Source organism: Podarcis gaigeae (assembly GCF_964106915.1).
Source record: "Podarcis gaigeae genome assembly, chromosome: 2".
Classification (NCBI taxonomy): domain Eukaryota; kingdom Metazoa; phylum Chordata; class Lepidosauria; order Squamata; family Lacertidae; genus Podarcis; species Podarcis gaigeae.
This window is the reverse complement of record NC_139679.1, coordinates 58,959,212-58,982,069: the sequence shown is the minus strand read 5'-3', so window position 1 is coordinate 58,982,069 and position 22,858 is coordinate 58,959,212. Positions and strand designations below refer to the sequence as shown.

The window sequence follows — 22,858 nt, the reverse complement described above, 5'->3', positions numbered from 1 at the left end:
GGCAGCGGTACGGCAAAAGACAATAAAACACAAAGCAAGGTGTTGAAGGCTTTCCTTGGCAGTTCCTACAGCAACGTAAGGTTCCTTAAGACAACCTATGAAATTCATTATAGTGGATCTCGAAGCCCACATAAATGCAATCAGTGGAGGACATTTAGGCTATATAGGGAGAAGGTAGAGTAAAAGCATGGAGGCTTTGGCTCCCTAAGTTTCTGATGACCCTTTCAGATTCTGCTGCAAGTCTGTAATACAGTTTGCCAGGCCACTACAACTAAGAGTGATTTCAAAACCATTAATGAGTATCCTAAATAAAAGAAATACCCTACATGGGTCACAATCCTCAGTCCCAGCTTCACTCGAGCAGACACCCACACCCACACACCCCATTAACCTCCGTGCTAAGCATGGTTACCCTAACAACAGCATAGCAGCCCATCCACAGTGCTGTGGGAACCTCCAGCTAATTCAGCTTGCAAATGGCCATTTGGGAATCTACACCACCAAGCATGAAAGGCCAGCCATCTTCCACCATCTTTCCCAACCCAGTGGAGTTGGGTCTGCATTTGCTCTTCAGGAGGCTGGATGAAGCCTGTGCTCGGATCCTGCTTGTAGGCTTCCCACCGACATCAGGTTGGGTGCTGTGAGAACAATATAGTGGACTAGATAAGCCTGATCTTCTAGTCAAGGCTCTCCTCACGTTCTTTAACCATGGATCCAAAAAGCGCACGGCCTCTGGAAGTACTGCAGATGCATTTGCTAGCGCATATCCATGACGCCTCCCTAGTCATCAGAACATCCCCACCTCCTTTTTGTGCTCTTACCCGCCTTCCTAATATCTGATTGATGGCTGCACTTTCTTTCAAGGTGCACTCAGCAATGACTGTCCCCCGCATCTCTTTCATATACAGCATGAAAGCGTTCAGAGGCTTCTTGATGGTAGGCTTCTTGGCTTCCTTCTCTCTCTTTGGTTCTGGTTGTGATTTCCTTGCCGGAAACAGGAAAACAACAACAACCGGTTAGTAAAAAAGAACTGAGTGGTAACTGGAAATCTTGGCTGCTGGGAGAAGACTAAAATCCATGAGCCAAAACTTAGATTTAATTATATATATTAAGAGTAAAATACAGGCTCCAGCAATGGCCTAGTAGCTACCATTGGAGACACAACACTGGACTTTGTACAGTCCTGATTTGGCACAGACAGATATTACCTGTGATTTATTAAATGTGAGGCAAAACCCACTGCATTTACTATTCCAATTTGCAGAACTGTAAATGGTCTGCATCTGGGCTGGGGACCTCTGTGGTCCTCCAGGTGTTGTTGGACTCCAACTTCCATCAGCCCCAGCCTGCATTCTCAGTGGTCAGGGATGATGGCACAGGAACCCAGAACCATTTGAAGGGCATCAGTTTCCCCATCAAAACAGGCCTTGGGGTGGGGGGGGGGGGAAGCAGAGTGGCTGAGAGAGGCATGAAATGTCATCCTCCTAGCTACCTTTTCCCCACTGGAAGTGGCACCATACTGGCTCTGCTTTGCCAAGGAGAAGCAGCTTCAAAAAGTTGCAAAATGGATGCGGAATTATATCGTTCCAGCCTAAGCGTTCTCTCAAGACCTGGTCACTTACATGCTCCGGTCGTAATGGTCAAACTCTTGTTTCCCAGAGGGAGATGTGATACCCGGGTGCGGGATTCCTGTGGTGTGCATTCCAGAGCCAAGCATCAAGGGATGTGTGATCCTGCAACATAAAGCATGTTTGTGACTGCCTGGGCTTTTTAACAGATTACAGACCTCCTGGGTTTCATACTGCAGTTGGACTCATGCTAATTAAATGAGAGAGAGAGAGGGGACCACCTTTAAGAATGCTCAGTAGACTGATATTAAAACGGAATGGTTGCATATTCAATGACAATTCAAAAAAACACACAGCAGTGGAAACAGGGGTTTCTAAAAGCTTACGCAGCTGCAAAAGGTCTGTAGCATGGATCCTTAGTTATATTCTGTGGAGCTGCCACATTCTGGAACAGGGCCATTGAATTAAGACAGGCAACACTGGGACGTTTAGCAATGGCAATCCTACCTAATGATTTGTTTTTCAAGTCTTTGGGAGACAGAGGTTTGCCCACTAGGTGGCACTCTTTGAATTTTTCCTACTATATTCATAGTAGCAACTGAGCAGGAGCCCATTAACTGAGTACAATTACATGTGAAGTAACTCTCTGACATCCATTTGCATTATCCTATGTCATCCTGACATTCTGTAGTAGTAGTAATAGCAGCAGCAGCAGCAGCAATAATAATTTATAATTTATACCCCACCCACCTGGCTGGGTTTCTGTAAGTGAAGCATTCTTCCTGAACTATAATAACACCCAAGAGTGCTGCATCGCAGCTCTTGACGAAGCTGATGGCAATGCCAAGCCTGACTTGGTATTTTCTCCTCATCGGGCCTGCAGTTAAATAGAGGCTACAAGACTTAATTTGGTGTGTGATTAAACTTCAAGAGCTGTACTTAACTGTTCTCAGCGCACACACCAGTTTTCAGTTTCAAAGAGTGGGCATTTTGCACTGGCTTTTGGCTGCGTATGTTTGGTTTGGGGCTGTCTTGCCCAAGTAATCCATGGTCCTAGTGACACTGTGAAGTGTGGCTAAGCCCATTTCAGGTTAGGCCTTGGGCAAAATTTTTATACCAACTGCTTCGCAAAAACAATATGGAATTAAGCCATTGGTCCTTGTAGCTCAGTATCATCTGCTCTGATTGGCCATGGCTCTCCAGGGTTTCAGGCAGGGTTCTCTCACAGCCATATCTGGAGACACCAATGATTGAAGCAGATGCCCTCTCACTTAGCCTCAGCCTAACTGTGTGATCTAGCACCTCACGTTGGATATTCAGATCTCACTTGTTGACACTGTATTGTTAGGGCTGTAACATAAGCATTATGGCCGTCTCCAGGCCTCATTGCCTCCCTGGAGCAATTCTGAGCACAATGGGACCTGGGAGGGTAAAGCCAATGCTATCATTGCGATCATAACACAGCTACTTAAGATTAATAGTTTATACACCTTTCATCAGGCCTGTAAAATATTTTCAGCACTGGAGAATGATGCTGTCAGTTTACCAAGCTTCATGACTGAAGCTTGAGACAGCAGGATTGCCCATGGGAGACAACCAACTGTTCATTAGCTCTGTTGGCACAAAAAGAAATTATGCTTGATTTTAATCTACTGGCATGACTTGAAGCTTGATCATTATCTGCCGAGGTGTGTGTTCTTGTCTGCGAAACCTGCCTTGTTCTTCTCTGTAAAGTGGGAATGCCGGTATGATGAAGAATGAAACTGTCAGGCAACCAAGGAGGTCTGCAGAGTCATTTATCTTAAATATTAAGATGCTTAGACTGGAGTAGTTGCCTCCGGCAGGCTGAAAATTAAGGTAATAACAATAATACTATCGTCCTCATCATAATCAAGTGCCTTTTCGACTACTGTTCCTAAAGCAAATCCCATGATGTCTTCATCAAGAGACGTACTGAGCACTCTCATTAAGACTACACAGAGTAGAAGCCAAAGCTAGAGAGATGCCCAGCCAAGTGGTCCAGCTATCTCTATCTATCATCTATCTATCTATCTATCTATCTATCTATCTATCTATCTATCTCTATCTATCTATCTATCTATCTATCTATCTATCTATCTATCTATCTATCTATCTATCATCTATCTATCTATCTATCTATATCTATCTATCTATCTATCTATCTATCTATCTATCTATCTATCTATCTATCATCTATCTATCTATCATCTCTCTCTCTCTCTCTCTCTCTCTCTCTCTCTCACACACACACACACACACACACACTCTCCCCATAGGTTAAAGCTCATCTCTGTCGGACCTTCTCAAGACAGACAAGGAAGATGGAAGTTGGCTTCAGATCCTTCTAATGAATTCTCGAACAACTCACAACCAGCATCTGGATTGGTAGTGCAGATCTGGAGGGACAATGGGAAATTTGTGTTCCCTTATGAAGGCAGGTCTAAGTTTTTTAAAGTGTTGCATGGGGGGAACTGCAGTACACAGTCCTGCCACCACAAAAGGAACAGCCTGACAAAAGCAAATATTTGCTTTGTATCATGGTATACTGATGCTTCTAGTTTACTACCATCCTCAGCCGTTGTAAATTTCCATACATTTCCAGGTTACCAAAACCAGCAATCTTAAGCCAAGGGAGGGCTCTTGTCAGGGGCCATACAAGGAATTAACTGAACAAGGAGGACATTGCCAGGCATCTACCTTGCACTCATGTAGTGCATGAGGCATGGAGGAAAGCTGAGAGTGGACTCAAGTAGTGGAGTGAGGTAGGAATGAGAACCTGACCTGATGGTTTGAATTTATCAGGTGCTCTGTCCCAAACAAGACCAATTTCTACTTTTGTTAGCTGAAGATGACGACCATTGCAGAGGTAGTAATAGGGGTGCCCATTATGTTCTGCAGTATTATGAAGTGACACCAAAAGGGGAGCATTATGCTGGAAACAGACAACAGTGTTGTTGGTTCTTTTGAGAGCTGAAAGCAAAAAGAGACACCATTGCTTGCAATGTGTGCACTCATCTTTCTTACCAGGCCTGATAAATAACTTTTGCAAAGTTTTGCATTGTTGTTGTTGTTTATAAAAAAAAAATCTGGGGAGGAAGAACTGTTTAACCACAGGCAACAATAGAACAAAAGAAATGGGTGTGCACCATGAGAGGTGAAACCTTTTGTCAAAGCACTTACAAACTCTATTTTTTTGTCTCCAGCCACATAAGACTAAGAGACATACTGACATTTGAGGCTGCAGTGGTGGTGCTCACATGAAGACGGACTTTACAGCATCTTCATGAGGGTTCTCTCTCTCCACCCCCTACTATTGTTGACCAAAGCCAAAATTGTGTTACTCCTTGTTGAGAGCGTGCTAAGTTTGTGTGTTGTTTAAAAGGATTATTATTTTAAAAAGCCACCTGCCTAAAACCTGTTGCTGCCACCCAGAAGCCTCCCTAAGTGCTGCAAGCTTGAACGGCGTGGCTGCAAAAGAAGCAGAGCGATTTTGTCCTGACTTAGGCAGCTCATACTTACCTAGAGAAAGAAGCCCCAGCAGTGAGCGCCGACGTATAGGGCTGTCTAAATCCACATGACTGGAAAGGACAGACAGGCTGGCTCTGCCTGGGATCAGGAAGAAAGAGTCCATAAAGCATCTATATCGGTGCCACCTTTCCTGCATACCCTTTTCCCAAGTGGACTCGTCACGGACTTGTATTTTTGGGAAAAGGAGAAGCCTCCTGTTGTACATTGGCTTCTGTCCCGATGGGGAGGTGAGGTGAGGTGAGCTTCAGCTGGAGGTGGGTCTAAACAGGTCTACAGGAAAGTTCCACTAATGCCACCTTAAAACCCTACCTGTGCTTATTATACTCCCAGCTCTGCAAAGTTGCTAAAGAACTAGGCCTCCAAGATCCAAGCACACAAGCTTCTTGACGCACCCTCCCTATAGCCCTAAAAGGGTGACATTTCAAATCCTACTGCATGTCGATTCCAAATGCTTTCTCCTTAACTGTAATTGAAGCAGGAACCTTTGGGTTTGGAGTGCTGTTGATGGCATCGCTTACTCTTGATTCTGCACCTTAGTCCCTAAAAGCTGGTGCAGGGTGAAGATGAGCAGGATCAGCATGAGTGGCACAGCTGGAAGACTGAGTGTAGTTCAATCTCCCACAATAGTTTGTGCCTGCTCTTTGATCTATGCCCTTGCTGCCCTTGTGGGTTAGTGTTAAGGCCTGGGTAGACCTCTCTGTATCAATATTAATAGGCATATTACAGTGGCTGTTGAGTTCTCAGTCAGTAGGTTCAAATCACACTTGAACTCATTAGGCGAACTTAGACAACTCTCTGCTCCTTCTCCCTAAGCCTGAATAATAATAATAATAATAATAATAATAATAATAATAATAATAATAATAATAATGGAGGCCTACTTGACAGGCAGAACAGAGGGATCAATGACATATGCAACACTTTAATTCTCCTAAGTATTATTACTATTCCTACTAATTCATTACTTGCTTAAAAACTTGCAACCCAAGCAACATTGCTGCAAACTTAGGAGCACATGTAAAAATATTCCGAACACTAGCCAAGTGCTACAACAGGAAGCAGGCTTTTGAAGTTTCAACATTTGGGCCTTGGAGATGAGAACACAGTTTAATTCTGAAGTGACATTAATTATTCCATAGGCCAAGATTCCCCAAGAAAAGAAATGGTTGTTGCCAAGGAAGTTTTTCATCAATGTGAACCTGACATGGAAATTATTTCAACTGGAAAATCAATCCACGATTCTGACTATTCAGAATGAAAGTGCTTTTTTTGTATGTGTCTGTATGTGTGTGTTTTTAAAAAAAACCCTGTGAAAGTAGAATGGAAATATTTATTTACTTAAGTTATTTCAAAACCAGCATGAGGCATCAAGTTAAATTGTTGCAAACGTAGCTCATATTGTGCAGCTGACACCATTTACAAGGCTTTTTAAGGAAGGTGTGTTTGCAGCTAAGCTTCAGTGAACAAGCTCACCAGACTGGACTGCAAGTCATTTTTATTTGAGGTTCTCGACTTGTCATTCCACCTAATTAAAGGGAGACTTATTACAGGGCCTCTTCCCCAAAATACTTGGCAGGTACAAAGGACATTCCTGCCGAACTCTTTCTTGCTAAGGAAAAGCTGCTTCCTGCATTCAGACTCCTTTGTGTTTGAAGTCAGCCTCATTCCAGATCAGTGAACGTTCAGAGCCATTCACATACCACAGTGCTTGTTACTGGCAGATGGGGGCTCTGAAGTCTTCCTCCTCCTCCACAATTAATTTCAGCACTGCTAATGCTGCCAAACCTCTGCAAAGCATGGTGTGGAGAGACCAAGTAACAAAACAACCCCCCCACACCCCTGGACGTATTATTGGAGGGCCATCAGTTGCACTTGCTTGTAGACAGCTCAGTGTATACAAATGGGAGAAGATCGCATACAGTATATAGGCCGGGAAACATTTAAACTGCAAATTTGGAGAAGCCAAGTAAATATAAAATCCCCGAGAACAAATTTTTAACTAAGTGCTTATATCTTACTGAGCTTGCAGAGAAATTAAGCCACACCTAACTTTCTCAGAGCTCTATGCAATGACTGCAATCCAAAGATAAACTTGCACCAGAGTTTTATAGGGTCACAAAGTGTACTTCTGCATAAGCATCTGAAGTACAACCACATGCAAATGGTACTGTGCACACACTGTGGGATTTTCCACTGCACACTGATGTACCAGGAGTTCATAGCCAAATGCTGCAATCCAGCAAGCTGTGGAAAATGCTATCATAACATCTTTATGATTTACATATGGGTTTCCTCAACGTTTTTATAGGTATTTGAATTTTGTGCAGGAATTTCGTTTCATTTAGGAATGTCAATATGAGTGAAGGAGTGCAAAGTCATGGCCATATCGGGGCTCCCTGTTGTGCATTTAGGGACACAGCTGGGTTATCATTTTTTACGTATGTTGCGAGAAACAAAAACTGGTGGTGTACTATCAGCAAACACAATTTCTGCATAAAGCATGAAATTGGTCTGACTCTGCTGTGCACCTGTGTTTGGAGAAGAGAGATAGACCTTCTCCTGATATGCTGTGCATCCCATTACTGCTTGTGTCCTGCTGCAGTGTTGCTGGTTTTTTAAAACAGAAAGATGTAAACGAAGACACATATTTAATGTAACATGTAGCCTGGCCCATGGTCAGACACAAAGCAGTTTTCTACATATGTGCAGGCCTCTGGATTCCATCCCCAGTGGAACTGGAAGAAAAATGGGCTTCCTCTAGATGCAACTTTTTGATGGAAACAGACATTGCATTGAAAATGGAGAAATACTTTGTGCTGGCTATGGGGAGAAAGTGCTAATGGAAATGTCTGCCTCTTGATCTCTTTAATCCCTTACTAAAAATCTGGCTGTCTGATCACTAGTGGTTAAAGTTGGCAAGAGGGGCTAATAGAAAGTAAAAGCATGAAGATGCTGCCCGATCAAGCAACAAACCAATATTAGTATCAGTATCAGCTTTGCTTTCTAGAAGCAGGGTTTGTGCCTTACATACTTCCTGTCTGTCTTTTCTGCGGACACCCTTCCAAGCCGACAGAAAAATAACTCAGAGGTCTTCCTATCCTCTCCAAATTACTTTATTCCTTTTAAACAGTAGTTAATCATCGCCCAAATTATAGCAAGTCTAGGACAGATACAATGTTAAACATAAAACATCTAAAGAACCAACCAACCAACCAACCACCCATAAAGCCTGAAGCCTCAGGTGCCTCTTCTTTGTGAATAAATATACAGAAAATCATTTGGTAGTCAAATATTGTATTGTATTGCTTTGTGATGTGTTTTATTGCATCTCCCTTAGGTGATGCACTTAACATGCCTGTGCCACAGTTATGGCAGAAATTCCTATCTGCATACTGCTAAGGATGGGTGAATCTGCAAATGATGGTTTCTTTCCATTTCTCATTCTTCCAATCTTAAGTTTAGTTCTCCAATATCAGTTTGCACATTTTGTGTGTGTGCGTGTGTTTTAAAAAATCGTTGTGGAAATTCACTAACATTTTAGTGCGAATTTCTCCCAAGATGCACATGTTTATATGTAGTTTTACATTTTTGCAAAACAGTATTGCTGAACATAATGCATCTTTGTAGGTTACTTTCACTAACATGTGCATTTTTATGCACACTTTGTCCCAGTACATTCATTTTTGCACACATTACTTGGCTGGAGAACTACAGTGCAAAATTCAGAAAAGCACATATTTTGAAGGCTGTCTTTAGATTTCAGAATCATTTTGGAAAACACAAATTAGTTAGGTTCACCTTTAAATGCAAACTGAACTAAATATCTCCCCCATCTCTACAGAGTGTGTTCAGCTGATACACAGGAACTTTACTCTCTATTATTATTATTATTATTATTAGTAGTAGTAGTAGTAGTAGTAGTAATAGTAATATTCTGGCAACCTCTTCAGTTCAGAAATGGTGGGTTGAAGTTTCTACAATTCCACACTGTCATGCATTGCAGTTCTACTAACAGTTCTACTAACACCTGCTGCATCATGTAAGTGAATTAATACATGGAAGGGGTGGGGAGAGGTCTACTTATGGTTGAATGTGTGTTGAGTGCTTTTGTCTCCTCAGCTTCTGGCCTAAATATACAGCCATGGAGAAAATGCTGTCCATCTTCATTTAAAAGACTCTGCCACAGATTGCATTTTCCCTCTCTCTTGCATGTTTACCAGGACCCACATTGGATTGCCATTAATCCATAGTAAGAAGGGGAAGGCTTTCTGTAGAACCATATGTTTTAGGGACAGAATTTAACAACAATATTTTTTCAATAACTCAGGTATACACCTGCCTGTGGTGAGAAGAAAGCAAATTCTATGATCTACCACGCTTTTGCTTGTTATTGGCATTTCAGAATGGCAGCATGGGGCTGAACAAGAGATTCTAGGCCCAAGGGTCAACACAACAGTCCCTGATCAAAGTAGGAGAGCAGGAGAGAGAACCAATATCTTGCTCAAAATCTTTTTTTCACACCTAGACCAGTGCTAAGAACTAATTGTGGTGCCAGGGAAAAGTATACTGAAGTGTGTACATATACAGTTTCAGGTGTTGTGTACATACATGTGTACATATACAGTTTCAGGTGTTGTGGAGAATGGTTGGTGTTGCCCAGGTAGCCCAATTTAGACAAACTTCCCTCAGTTATAGGTATTTAATACTTACCATCCCATAGAAGGTGTTATCTGTCCAACTCCACTAGGAGGGAGGGAATAGAAACCAGAAATGTCTGATGTTTGAGAAGGACGGTGTACACCTGGCAGAAAATCGAAACATCAGGAAGTTTAGGTGAAGCCATTTCTAGCTTTCTTTTAAGTAGCATTAACTTGGCTAAAACGGACATGGTACAAAGGTTCAGTATTTCTTAGCATCCAATAACCAGAATTGGTTAACTTACTTTGTCTCTCCCTTGTCCCCCATTTCTGGACAGAATAAATATCCTTAGGCTTTCCTACCTATTAAGATACTCTTCAACACAATACTGCAACCAGACAATCAAGGTACAGCACAGATGGGGTGAGGAGTACAGGAAGTGAGTGGGACAAAAGTATCCGGAGTACGCAAAAGATGAAGTTGGTACGGTGTAGTCAGCCAAGGTAGGGCATTGAAGGAGGTGGTAAGTACAGGAAATGAGTGGGACAAAAGCACATGGAGTAGAGACAAGATAAAGCTGGTGTAATGCAGCAGAAAAGATTTGAGTTGGGGAGTCCTCAATTCAATTCTCACCTCAGCCACCCACAATCTCAAAAGATGGCTTTGGGCCAGCTTTCTCAGCCTCATCCCCAAACCCCTATCTATAATAGAGGGATAGCAATGTGGGCCTACACCACAGTGCTGTGGGAAGGATGGCAGAGATAATATATGTGAAGTACTTTGAATGTGGTATGTAATTTCTAAGTATTATCATACAAAAAAACCCAACCACCACCAAGTTAAGTCACCGGTTTTCATCTGTGGGGTTGGAAAGGTAATTTACTCAGGAATGAGTGGACGGTCATTAGAAGGAGCATGAGTGTGGGAGAAAAGGGGTGGGGAAAGGATTTCTTTCTTCTCAATTCACCCAGTGCACATCAGTTTCCTAAAATAAACTATATGTCTCACTTAATTCTTCCTCCTCCTTTAGGACCTTGGTTTCTTGGTTTCTGCTGCTTCTGTTTAGCACACCAGTTTGTTGACCAACTGGGGTATGTTAGTTCCTAGAGAAGTTTTTATCTCCCTTCTACCCCAACTTTCTATAGTTTAAAATATATCTATGTTAATTACCAACAAGAGACAGAATCTTAAATAGAATGAGCACTATCGCGACATTAGGTTGCATTCTTATTGTGTTTGGAAAAAGTGTATGTTGCTTCTTTCTGACTGTAGGTTATGTTTAGCACACACACCCCAGGCTGGCTGAATGGCCTTCACGGAATAATAATCTTTTAGGTGGTATGGAAATTCTACCACATGTGTTTGATCTGTGATGGTGGTTTCATGTATGAAAGTCATCGCTTGATATCACAAACACTGTATACATGAACCTGCGTGAAGGGTGGAAAGAGAACAAACTATGCAGGTGGTGGCAGTGGTTGTAACTACCTGAGAGACAGCTCTCTGTGGCCTCCAGCCAATGTTACAATGTCACACAACTGCTTAGAAATCCAAAGCAGTATGGGATGTGGTAATACTCATTCAATGCATAAGCAGAGCCTCCTGCTTCCATTCTCCATCTGCAAAGATGGGCAGTTACACTTTGGTCACATCCAGAAGGATGCTTCAGATTACACTTCCCACTTCAGGGCAACATACTTCCAGCATGGTGATGTTCATTTATGGAAGTGTTCCCATTGGCTTCTCACATGAGTAAAAATCATGAAATCAGAAACAAGTGGTAAGCCTCATCAAAATTCCCACGTTGCAATTTTAATCGCTGACTGGAAGGAGCAGCCTTAATTATTTTTTTCAGTCTGTAAAAATGAATTAAGAGAGCTCCTTTCTCTCACATAAGCCGCCTCATCATAAACTTAAGGATGCTGTGGATCTGCTTTGGCGCATGTCCAATCCATGAGAGTCCTTAAGCCATGGGCCTTCTACAGTCAGTCACACTGGGATGCTGTCAGCAGCCACAGCAACAAGCTTAACTTCAAGCCAGCCCATGCAACAGGGGAGCTTTCCATCCTCAGGGTAGACTTGTGTTATGGCTTTTTATTCTAAGAATAAGTCTCTTGAGGTGCACTCACAGAGACTTTCAAAGCCTCTTCAAAAGTCATGGGACTTATTCTGTGGGTATGTTCAAGGACAGCTGGATATAAGGTACTTTGTGTTATATTCCCTGAAGAGCCAAGCAAGATTTGAACTATCCTCATTCACCACTTCCTGCCAGACTTCAATATTTGCCCTTAGCTAAGCTTCTTGTAGGTTATAATTCGTTAACTCTTTTTATTCTTATGTTTTAGGTTTAATTTTCTCTGAATGCTGGTGGGCAATTTTAGATCCAAGAGACTAGATGTGTAGAGAACATGTTCAGTTTGTAGGGAGCAGGAGAATGAAAAATCTTCTGAGCCCAGGTCAAACATTCTCAATGTTTTCTGGGGTCTAAAGTGCAGCAGAATAATTCTCTAAGGGGCTTAAGATAGAACATGTGCTAACTTCATGACATTTGCTAAACACACTCCTTAACAGCCTTGGTCAAAACAAAAAAAATTCCTTCCAGTAGCACCTTAAAGACCAACTAAGTTAGTTCTTGGTATGAGCTTTCGTGTGCATGCACACTTCTTCAGATACCATGCACACGAAAGCTCATACCAAGAACTAACTTAGTTGGTCTTTAAGGTGCTACTGGAAGGAATTTTTTTTGTTTTGACTATGGCAGACCAACACGGCTACCTATCTGTAACTGTAACAGCCTTGGTGTTTGGCAGCATGCTTAACCATACAAGGTGCATTGCTTTGCCATTGCTTAGGAGCTTGAGTAGGGTGTGTGGAGGGGAAATATGCAACTGGTAATTACTACTGTGAAACCATATCCAACTCCAGAAAGCTGTAAGGAGAAATTCTATGAAATAAACATTCTTTACATCTCTCAAGACATGTTTGTTCAGGAATACCCCACTGAGAGTGGATGCAAGTGTCTAGGAAGGTCAGGTGGTATAAGTGTAGGACCGCGGAGAACCACCTGTTTGAAGGCTAAAGAGCTATGAGTGAAAGAAGTACAGAATCACAATGTCTTGGGAGTGGGCAGCTGGGCTGTGTTACAGGATGAGAAACAAGGCTAATAAGAAAGATATGGGCTGCAGCATATAAACTCTACTGGGCCATGGAAATCTCTTGAGCAAAGAGCTTCTGCAGGTGGATGGACCTTACTTTTCTCACACAAGATTCTTATGCTGGGTTGAAATGGGTTTCTGTCGGTGGAAGATCCAAGCCATAATCCCCGTTTATGGAAAACTAAAGACAACAGTACTTGGAGCCTACTGTGTGCTATTCCAGGTGCATTCTCCATTGAAATAAACATTTTAGGACTATACCACTTGCCAAAATTGTTTCTGAGACAGAAATTCAGAGTTGAGAATGAACATGCACAGGCCATCAAAAGTACCACAGGTACAAGTGAAAACTGCCCCCTGACGATTCCCACGAGCTTGTGAATCTGGGTAAGTTATGGATTATAAATGAAATGGGATTTTCATGATCATCACCACAATCACCTCATCTCCATTAAGGAATTTCAAATAAGAAATGATACATCTGGATTGTTGCTTGTTTGTGTGTCTGTTCCCAATCTATATAAAAGTACACACTTAAAACTCAGTAATAAAAAGCGCTATCAGAGAGTTAAAGTGAAAGTACCGTATTTTTTGCTCTATAAGATGTACCAGACCACGAGACGCACCTAGTTTTTGGAGGAGGAAAACAAGAAAAAAAAAATCTGAATCTCAGAAGCCAGAACAGCAAGAGGGATTGCTGTGCCGTGAAAGCAGCAATCCCTTTTGCTGTTCTGGCTTCTGTGATAGCTGCACAGCCTGCATTTGCTCCATAAGACGCACACACATTTCCCCTTACTTTTTAGGAGGGAAAAAGTGAGTCTTATAGAGCAAAAAATACAGTAGTTCTTAAATGACAAGCTGTAAAGCTGGTAAATGTAAAATCCTGCACATCCTAGCATAACCCATCAGTTTTCCTTTGCCACGTGACAAAGAACTGAAGCAATCAAAATGGTCTTGATTTTTTTTTTTTACAAGGGATTCGGGTGGCGCTGTGGTCCAAACCACAGAGCCTAGGGCTTGCTGATCAGAAGGTCGGCGGTTCGAATCCCCGCGACGGGGTGAGCTCCCATTGATCAGTCCCTGCTCCTGCCAACCTAGCAGTTTGAAAGCACATCAAAGTGCAAGTAGATAAATAGGTACTGCTCCAGTGGGAAGGTAAACGGTATTTCCGTGCACTGCTCTGGTTCGCCAGAAGCGGCTTAGTCATGATGGCCACATGAGCCGGAAGTTGTATGCCGGCTCCCTTGGCCAGTAAAGCAAGATGAGCACCGCAACTCCAGAGTCGTTCGCGACTGGACCTAACAGTCAGGGGTCCCTTTACCTTTACCTTTAAGGGTTGGAAGTACCTAACAGTTTTGTACCACTGACTGCAATTTCATGACACAATGAGCCAGGACTCCTGGCTGACCCTATCTTACTGTGAAAGAGCAGCTTGCTAGTACGCACAACCTGTTCTTCCTTTGCATGAGTGGATAAAACAAACCAGGAGAGGATATCTTATTATGATATGTGAACCCAGGATTCATGAAGTCAACTTTAACCCTGGCTTACATTTCTGTCTTGATTGAGAGTAGGCTCCAGGGTTCACATGCCACGATAACCATATTTAAATATTGTTTTATGTCCCCATTCAAACTTCCCTAAAATGCAGACCAAGAAGGACACTGGCTGTGCTTCCAATTCTACAATTCTATGATTCTGTGATAAGCTATCACATTCCAGTTAGCTTTATCTGCATATGAGAAGAAAGGGACAAAACAACAATAATCTAGGGATCTTAGTTCATCTTGACATGTGAATGTGGCCACTAACTTTTTAAAATCAAATATTTTTATTAACACAGAAACAAGGTGCGTATAATCCATAGTTTATAGGATAAATGCTATCATGTGACACTGTGCCCACTACAATATGAGAAAGGAAACAAATTTACGCTGGAAATTTAAAGACAATATTATTATACTGTCATTATTCAACCAATGGAAGTTGAGCCACAATACATCAAACATCACAGTGGCATATCTCTCACTTATTTTGATGGGCTCTTTGAAGAAATGTCATGCAGAAACCACTAGGAAAAAATGCTTTTGGTCCCAGTCGTATCTAAATAGTCAGCTTAGGCACACCTCGACGCTGTGAGGGGGTTGTGAAAGAAAATACCACTAAATGTCAGAAAAGAGTGTGTGACCAAGACCACAACTTGCTCTTGAACCCACATTAATCACTCAGGGCCAAACTTAGATGAGAAGCAGGAGGCCCATGATTAGGATCATACATGTTTTCAGGTTTTATTTTATTTTACTAATTAGCAGCCTCACATGGTTGCCTTGAAGTCTAGGGAAGGGTTCTTCTTTGAGGAAGTGCTTGACCCCTTTCCCCTTCCTGCAATGTCTCCATTCCAAATCATCTAGCAAGCCAATCACCCACCAAGATCAAAGCACATTTGCCTTTGTAAGAAGTATTTTTTTAATCCCAAGGAGGAGGGGAAAAGCAGCAAACTGGAACAATTTTTGAGAGTCAAGTGGCCGGTAGGGAAGGGTTAAGCACCCCTCCTCCTGCTGCTTCTTTGCTCACAAGGGCCCCTGAATACTACTCCTAAAAGTAGAAATGCATATGCCAGCAGCTTTGGTGCTTGAGAATAGCTTTCAGACCTTCAGAGGTGATGTGCAAAATGGATGAGGATGGCTGTGAAATACAGTTCAAGGGTGAATATTTGCAGTAATCATTCTGACTTTCATTGATATGGGTAAAGTTTAGTGAGTTGACAATCCTATCATCAGCCTACCTTTTTTTAACCCATAAGTTTTCTAAAATTATTTTGAGACGCCTCCCCTCCTTGCAAAGTAAATAGAGGAAGCTGATAGCATCATGATTACCTTGTTTCTGGTTGATGTCAGCGGGCAGGTGTGGCGAATGGGAGCCATGGCTGAAATGTTCATTGCTGTATGGGATGAGTGGCGTGAGTGGATGGACACCATGGGACGGCTGCACTACAGGAACCTTGTTGGACTGAAAAATACAAGTCAGAGGAGAGAGGGGCTTGAGAAATTTTAGCCTTTTGAGTTTCACAATTCATGAGGATGGGGTGACAGAGAGACGGAGGCATCCTAAAATGAACCTTACCAATGGCTAAGTAAGTTTTAAAGTAGCTGTCTATGTCAGAAGCAACACAGCGGCTGTTCAACAGGCAGGACAGAAGCCTTAGAGACAAATACATGAAAGCAAACACTTCAGCCTGGGTATGGCTGCATGTTCTGAATCCAGGTCTGGCTCTGCTTTTGTTAGCAAGATGGTTGGAATGATAATGAATGGGAAACAGGTCCCATCAAAGGGGAGGATTCACAGGCCCATTTATCATGCCACTCTAATTGTCTAAATGTGCTGTGCTCTTGTGTGAAGCACTGGCTAAAGTCTAGAGATTCTTTCTGTGACATAGTCTTCCCAGATGAAGTGCTTATCTCCATCAGTATATCTAAACTAACACAACGTACCACCTTTAGAATGATATATTTTACTTTTACAGAGCTCATGGAAGCAGGAAAGCAGGCTTGCATGCATGGTGAAGATCACCATACAGCCAAAGAACTACAGGCTTTCAGGTGCGTCTTGACAGCTTCTTGGGAAAGTCTCGTCTCACAACTACTGCAATCTTTAAGGCAGGGATGGGGAACCAGTGAGTACTCAGATACTGTTGGACTCCCATCACCCTTAGTCAGTGTGACTGATGATAACTGTTAATGGGCACTGTAGTTAAGCAACTTCTGGTGGGTGGGATGTCTCCATCCCTGCTTTAAAAGCTTGCAGGCATGTTGCTGAAGTCACTGAATGGGTCTTTCCCATAAAACTCTCTGTAGAGTGATGGCACCATGGAAAGACCCATGTTGTTGCAGGCTTTTAAACATTGCAGCAGACTGTGGGGTGAGGCTATGGAAAAGGAGGTCCCATGGCACTACTGCATGATGTATAGAACACCAGAGTGTGGCAAGCACACATGCACAACCTCTCAAACCCATGATTTGTGGGCCACATCTGATGGGTCTCAGTTTTAGAGGACCAACTTAGAAGAATTACTTTTGAATGGGGAGTATTCACCAGTGCTTTTATGTGAAGGTACACCACAGAGCCTAGGACTTGCTGATCAGAAGGTCGGCGGTTCAAATCCCCGCAATGCGGTGAGCTCCCGTTGCTCGGTCCCTGCTCCTGCCAACCTAGCAGTTAAAAAGCACGTCAAAGTGCAAGTAGATAAATAGGTACCGCTCTGGCAGGAAGGTAAACAGCATTTCCATGTGCTGCTCTTGTTCGCCAGAAGCGGCTTAGTCATGCTGGCCACATGACCCGGAAGCTGTACGCCGGCTCCCTCGGCCAATAAAGCGAGATGAGCGCTGCAACCCCACAGTCGGTCACGACTGGACCTAATGGTCAGGGGTCCCTTTACCCTTTACCTTCACTTCATGTTAAGAAATTATTCTTCAGTCTTAGCGTCCGTAAATGCAACATGCAACATGGGAATTTCAGCTCATTCATAAGGAATGTGTCAAACAAGCACACAACATTCAGCTTCTACCTTGCACCTTCCAAAAGGAGGACGACATGATATTGCAGCTGATTCCTCTAAGATTATTATTATTATTATTTAAAAGCAAGAATTGGAAGAGAAGACTAGACCATGAACCGTCAACCCTTTTCTGACAGAGCAAACACAGAGGAGCTTGTTTTAAAAGCAACATATGAAGAAGCAGTTTTGCTTCTTTCCTGACTGCCTCAAGCATTTCTGCCATTTCATACTTGCCCAGTTTCGCCCACGGTTGCCTTTAAATTGACACTGACTTCACCAGAACTGGAAAAATCAAATTTGTCACTCAGAAACAGAGAAAAAACTCAGAAAATAATCTCATGAGGAATAATAAAGGTAGGATCAGTAGAGGCAGGGACCTCATTCAGTGTTAAAAGTGGAGCACCGCACATGTTCTACATGGAAAAACACTTCCAGAAAGGAAAGGAAAGGAATGAAGCTGCAATTGATAATGTCACGCATATGTTTTGCGGACTGTACACATGATAACAAGAAGTTGGTGCTAATAACTCCTGCTTCTGAGGACCTAACTATATGTTATGGAGTGTATGAAACCACTATCTATCTACATTTCTCCCAGAATATCTCCCCATTCTATTTTATAAAAATAAATATGCAGGTGGACATCACTGCATTTAGTTTTCTGATGCCTTTTGCAAACAGCAGCCAGTGAACTGGAATGGGAGAGAGAAATGCTCCAGAGGAAGACATCAGCTGTGCATGTGCTGCCGAAATAAACATGTCCCACCATCACTAGAGTTGCCAGGGGTCAGGAGTTAGAGCCCATGGAAAATGCTCTGTTCATTCTAAGATATGCAACCACTGCATGTGCTGCCACCAAATCATACATGATTATCAGGCCACAGCAGATGGTAACACAATGCAACTGTGCCACAACAGAAGCGGGGGGGGGGGGGGAGGAAGAGACAGGAAATAGCCCTATTCTCAGACCTACATTTTATTTATCTAACCAAATCTGTACCCTGCTTAACTGTAAATTAAACCTCTACGCGGCTTTATGGTTAAACATATTTTTTTAAATATAATACGCGCATGTATAGAATGTAACTGAAGAAAGTAAGCGAAGCCACAGAGTAAAGTCACAAATTTGTATTATGGCAGGGATCCCTCCTGCCATAGAAACTATTGTGGGAACCACTAAATACCAATTTCACATAAGAATAACTGGCGATGCGAAGATGACCTCCCCACAACAAATGAAACACAGACAAACAAAGGCAGGCAACCCCCTAAACTTCAGTTTTCACATCCCTGTCCCTCCTATTTTTCAAAAGAATGAAATTTAGGGGGTTGTTTACTTCTGTGAAATGGATGGAATAAAGAGGCCACCTATCAGAGTCCTGTTTGGACTGTGTGCAGCCATAATGAAACCTGGAGTCCTGAGCCTTGCTTCTGAAGTCTAAAGTTGAGAAGGCCAAACTCTGAGCATCTTGCTCAGCCTATAGAGGCTTTATGCTGCTGCTATTCACATAGCCAATGATTTACACTCCTTGCATTCACTTCTGTGCCTCACGAGGTTCAGGTTCAAAGCACAAAGTTCTCCAGAAGTCCCGACATGCTACTGCAGCCATGTGTGCAGCCAGTGCAACCCCATATTTGCTTGTTTGAATCAAAAAAGCTTTTCTATGAAGCTCCCTAACCAGCCAAGCAAAATAGCTGGTTTCTGCCACTGCTGGCTTGGCTTGAGAATACCAAGCACTCTCAGGTCTTTTGCCTTCTGAAGTCGACACTGGGAACTAGCAGCCAGCACAACTCTCCCCATTGTACCCTGGATGGGTGCTTATTCTGGGAATGATTTTTTTTTTTTAGGGTTCAAAAATGCCAGCCCTAACCCCTGCCCCCGTCAAATTCAATTGGGATTTACCATTTACATGCAAAATCTAGTAAGTTTTTTTTAAAAAACCAAACTGTTGCCAATGACCCATTTACAGCGACTCATCTGCAATAGTAAACCCCTGTCTAGCTGCACCCCCAGAGGCAGCAGGCCAGGAGGTGGTTAGGCAAATTAAACATCAGTGGGTATTAAGTGGCTAAATGCTCACTGAACTGCAACCAAGGAGAAAGCATCCCCTAAGCTAGGAATGTGAGCACGATGTTCCTGAAGTGAGAAACGAGGTCTCCCACTTGATTTTATAACTGTTCATACTGTACTCTCAAACATATCAGCCCTATAAAATTAGAGCACTAGTAGTTAATCTCATTGTAGTGAATCAAGCTTAACATCTCAGCCAGGGCTAGCCCAAGGTTGTCTTTTATTCCTGCTTTCCTAAGAAAACACTTTATATTCCAAACAGCACAGCAACACATGACATGATGAGCTAGCTGTGATACTATGAGCTTATTTGGTTATTTATGCCCATTGCTTCTTTTCCTTCCCCTTGCCACTTTTTTTCTATGCCACAAACAGCTAATGGACATCAGAAGGCTTCCTACTGCCTCCTCCTGGACAGAAAGGACTATCGACCAACCAGAGATGCCTTTGCGCACCTCTCCTCCATAAGTGCAAACAGTGGCTTCTCTCCCCAATGCATTATAGAACCAAGACAGGAACCTCTGAAACTGAGTCACCCTGATGATTGCCTAGTTCGCCTCCTTGGTTGTGCCAGCTCTGATTCCAACTGTGAATGCATTTACTCAGAAGTAAGAGCTGGTTAATGCAACACCACCTTTTATGCCTGCACTAGCAATTCCAAATGCTTTTGGGTGTCTATTGATCTCTATCATCTATCTATCTATCTATCTATCTATCTATCTATCTATCTATCTATCTATCTATCTATCTATCATCTATCTATCTATCTATCTCTATCATCTATCTATCTATCTATCTATCTATCTATCTATCTATCTATCTATCTATCATCTATCTATCTATCTATCATCTATCTATATCTATCTATCTATCATCTATCTATCTCTATCATCTATCTATATCTATCTATCTATCTATCTATCTATCTATCTCTCTCTCTCTCTCTCTCTCTCTCTCTCTCTCTCTCTATCTATCTCTATCATCTATCTATATCTATCTATCTATCTATCTATCTATCTATCTATCTATCTCTATCTATCTATCTATCTATCTATCTATCTATCTATCATCTATCTATCTATCTATCATCTATCTATCTATCTAATCTATCTATCTATCATCTATCTATCATCTATCTATCTATCATCTATCTATCTATACAGTGGTACCTCAGGTAAAGTACTTAATTCATTCCGGAGGTCCGTTCTTAACCTGAAACTGTTCTTAACCTGAAGCACCACTTTAGCTAATGCTGCCGTCGCGCCTCTGGAGCACGATTTCTGTTCTCATCCTGAAGCAAAGTTCTTAACCTGAAGTTTCAGTTTACACACTCCGCTAACCCAGAAATAGTGCCTCAGGTTAAGAACTTTGCTTCAGGATGAGAACAGAAATTGGGCTCCGGCGGCGCGGTGGCAGCAGGAGGCCCCATTAGCTAAAGTGGTGCTTCAGGTTAAGAACAGTTTCACATTAAGTACGGACCACCAGAACGAATTAAGTACTTAACCCAAGGTACCACTGTATGTGATTTGGGTAATCATCCATATGTAAGTTCTTCTATGCTGGTGCTTTCCTTCTCAGCTAATGGTCATGTCAGCACAGATAGTCTGAAGTGGCACAACTAGCTGGAGCATTCAATCAGAGAAGAGTGGTGGTAAGGTCATATAAGCAAGGCCATAAAGATAGGTCTTTGGAAATGTTAAGAAATGCGCAGGTAGTCAGGGCCACCAGCCAGCAGCTTTAAAACTACTCTAGAGTGCATGAGCACTCTGCTTGACCAATCCTGATGGGTTATTCTCTTAGAACAAGCACAAACTTCCATTTGAAAAAATAACCCTATCAAAACCTTTTTTTGTTTACGGCATGTGGTTAATTCATAATTAAATTAATTGTGAAACTATTCAGCACAAGATTTTCATTAAATTGCAGAAATTTTATTCCAAAGCCTTGCCATCACATTTTTTTAAGTATTTAAGGTGCCCCAAGATTCTTTGCTGGTTTGCTGCAAAAAGACTAACATCAATATACCTCTCTGAAGATTTGCAGATTTGTGTGGTGTTTTTTAAAAAAAGCTTAGATTGAAGCGATTCCTTTCTTATTAAAACCCCCCAATTTTTATTAGTTTTTAAACAAATACGAATACAAGGACCATTAAACAGTTATCCAGCAGTACATCTAATGGTGTTTGTTTTATTCATTGACTCAAGACATAAACTTACACATTCAATGTTCAAACATATTACTTAACGTAACCTCCCCACTGAGAATATTTAGTGGTTGGTATAACAAGGTCGAGGAGATTCTTAATAAAAAGTATGTTATCGCTAAAATGCAAATTGGGCTTAAAATCTGAAATGTTTAAGTAAGTAAGTAAGTAAGTAAGTAAGTAAGTAAATACACCCAATCCTCTCATTCTCTACAAGACTGCCTCAACAGCGAGTCCCTGACAGGCTCTTCTCTTAGTCTCTTGGTAAATCGGGCGATTCCTTAATTCTCTGTGGATACAATCCAAGTAAAGTTTTCTTGTGGACTTCAGCAATTTAAGACTTGGCACTCACACCTTTTAGGCAGCCCCCAAGAAGTTAACTGCTAAATTAAGTACTTGGCACACTCCCAAAGTTCTTGTGGACACACACCTGCAAATTTCATTTATTTACCAGATACATAATGCCTTTCTTTCTTTTCTTTTTAAAGAGATAAGCAGGTACTACCCTAGTCAATCAAAAATACACCCATTCTAACCACAAAGTTCAAATGACATAACAGTAAAGAGGCTTTTGACTTCCGTGGTGAACCTCGTACCTTAGCTGGGTCTGCAAAAGGGGTGTGTGCTTCTACTGGAAAAGCCACCTGCAAGTCTGAGAAATGTCTCTTGTGTCTTGTAAATTTTGTGCTCAGGTTCTCAATAAAGCCAGTTTTCTAAAGAAAAGTGCACAAGCAACAAACATCTCTTAGAGCAGAAATGTGCACATGAGGAAAAAATGCTGCATTTGCAAAAATTTAAGTCAAGGAATGGTCGTCATCACCCCCATATTTAAGACCATATGTTATTATGCCTTGCTCATAGTACATGCTGGTTTTATATTGGGCAGCATTTTGAGATCCAGAAAATAATGACAGTTTGCTAAAGTACCTCGCTTCTTCACAATTGAACACTGGATAATCCAAAAGTGGACACTTGGTCCTTCCTAAACCTTGTCCTGCCTCACAGACTTAAATGTTTATCTGCTTATATAATGTTATCAAGTATGGCTATAAATAGACTCAGTTCACACAATAATGTCAAAACTTAGTGTGAATGAGCAAATGTGTGGGTTTGGTCCTG

The 22,858-nt window shown here is 42.0% G+C and overlaps 1 protein-coding gene across 16 annotated transcripts in view; it reads right to left on the bottom strand.

Moving 5' to 3' along the window:
- TCF7 (transcription factor 7) overlaps positions 1–22,858 on the bottom strand; it is a 116,497-nt gene that overhangs the window by 23,645 nt on the left and 69,994 nt on the right. For 11 of the 16 annotated variants that reach the window (XR_014561595.1, XR_014561596.1, XR_014561598.1 and 8 more), the window contains 5 exons: positions 15,787–15,919; positions 9,828–9,918; positions 5,109–5,195; positions 1,623–1,733; positions 822–984 (listed from right to left, as the gene is read on the bottom strand). Coding sequence is in view for 12 of the 16 variants with exons in the window: in XM_083728508.1 (XP_083584634.1) it covers positions 822–984; positions 1,623–1,733; positions 5,109–5,195; positions 9,828–9,918; positions 15,787–15,919 (585 nt within the window). In the remaining 4 variants the exon portion in view is untranslated. The remainder of the gene's footprint in view (positions 1–821; positions 985–1,622; positions 1,734–5,108; positions 5,196–9,827; positions 9,919–15,786; positions 15,920–22,858) is intronic. The other 5 variants (XR_014561597.1, XM_083728501.1, XM_083728503.1 and 2 more) reach the window with 1 other exon arrangement.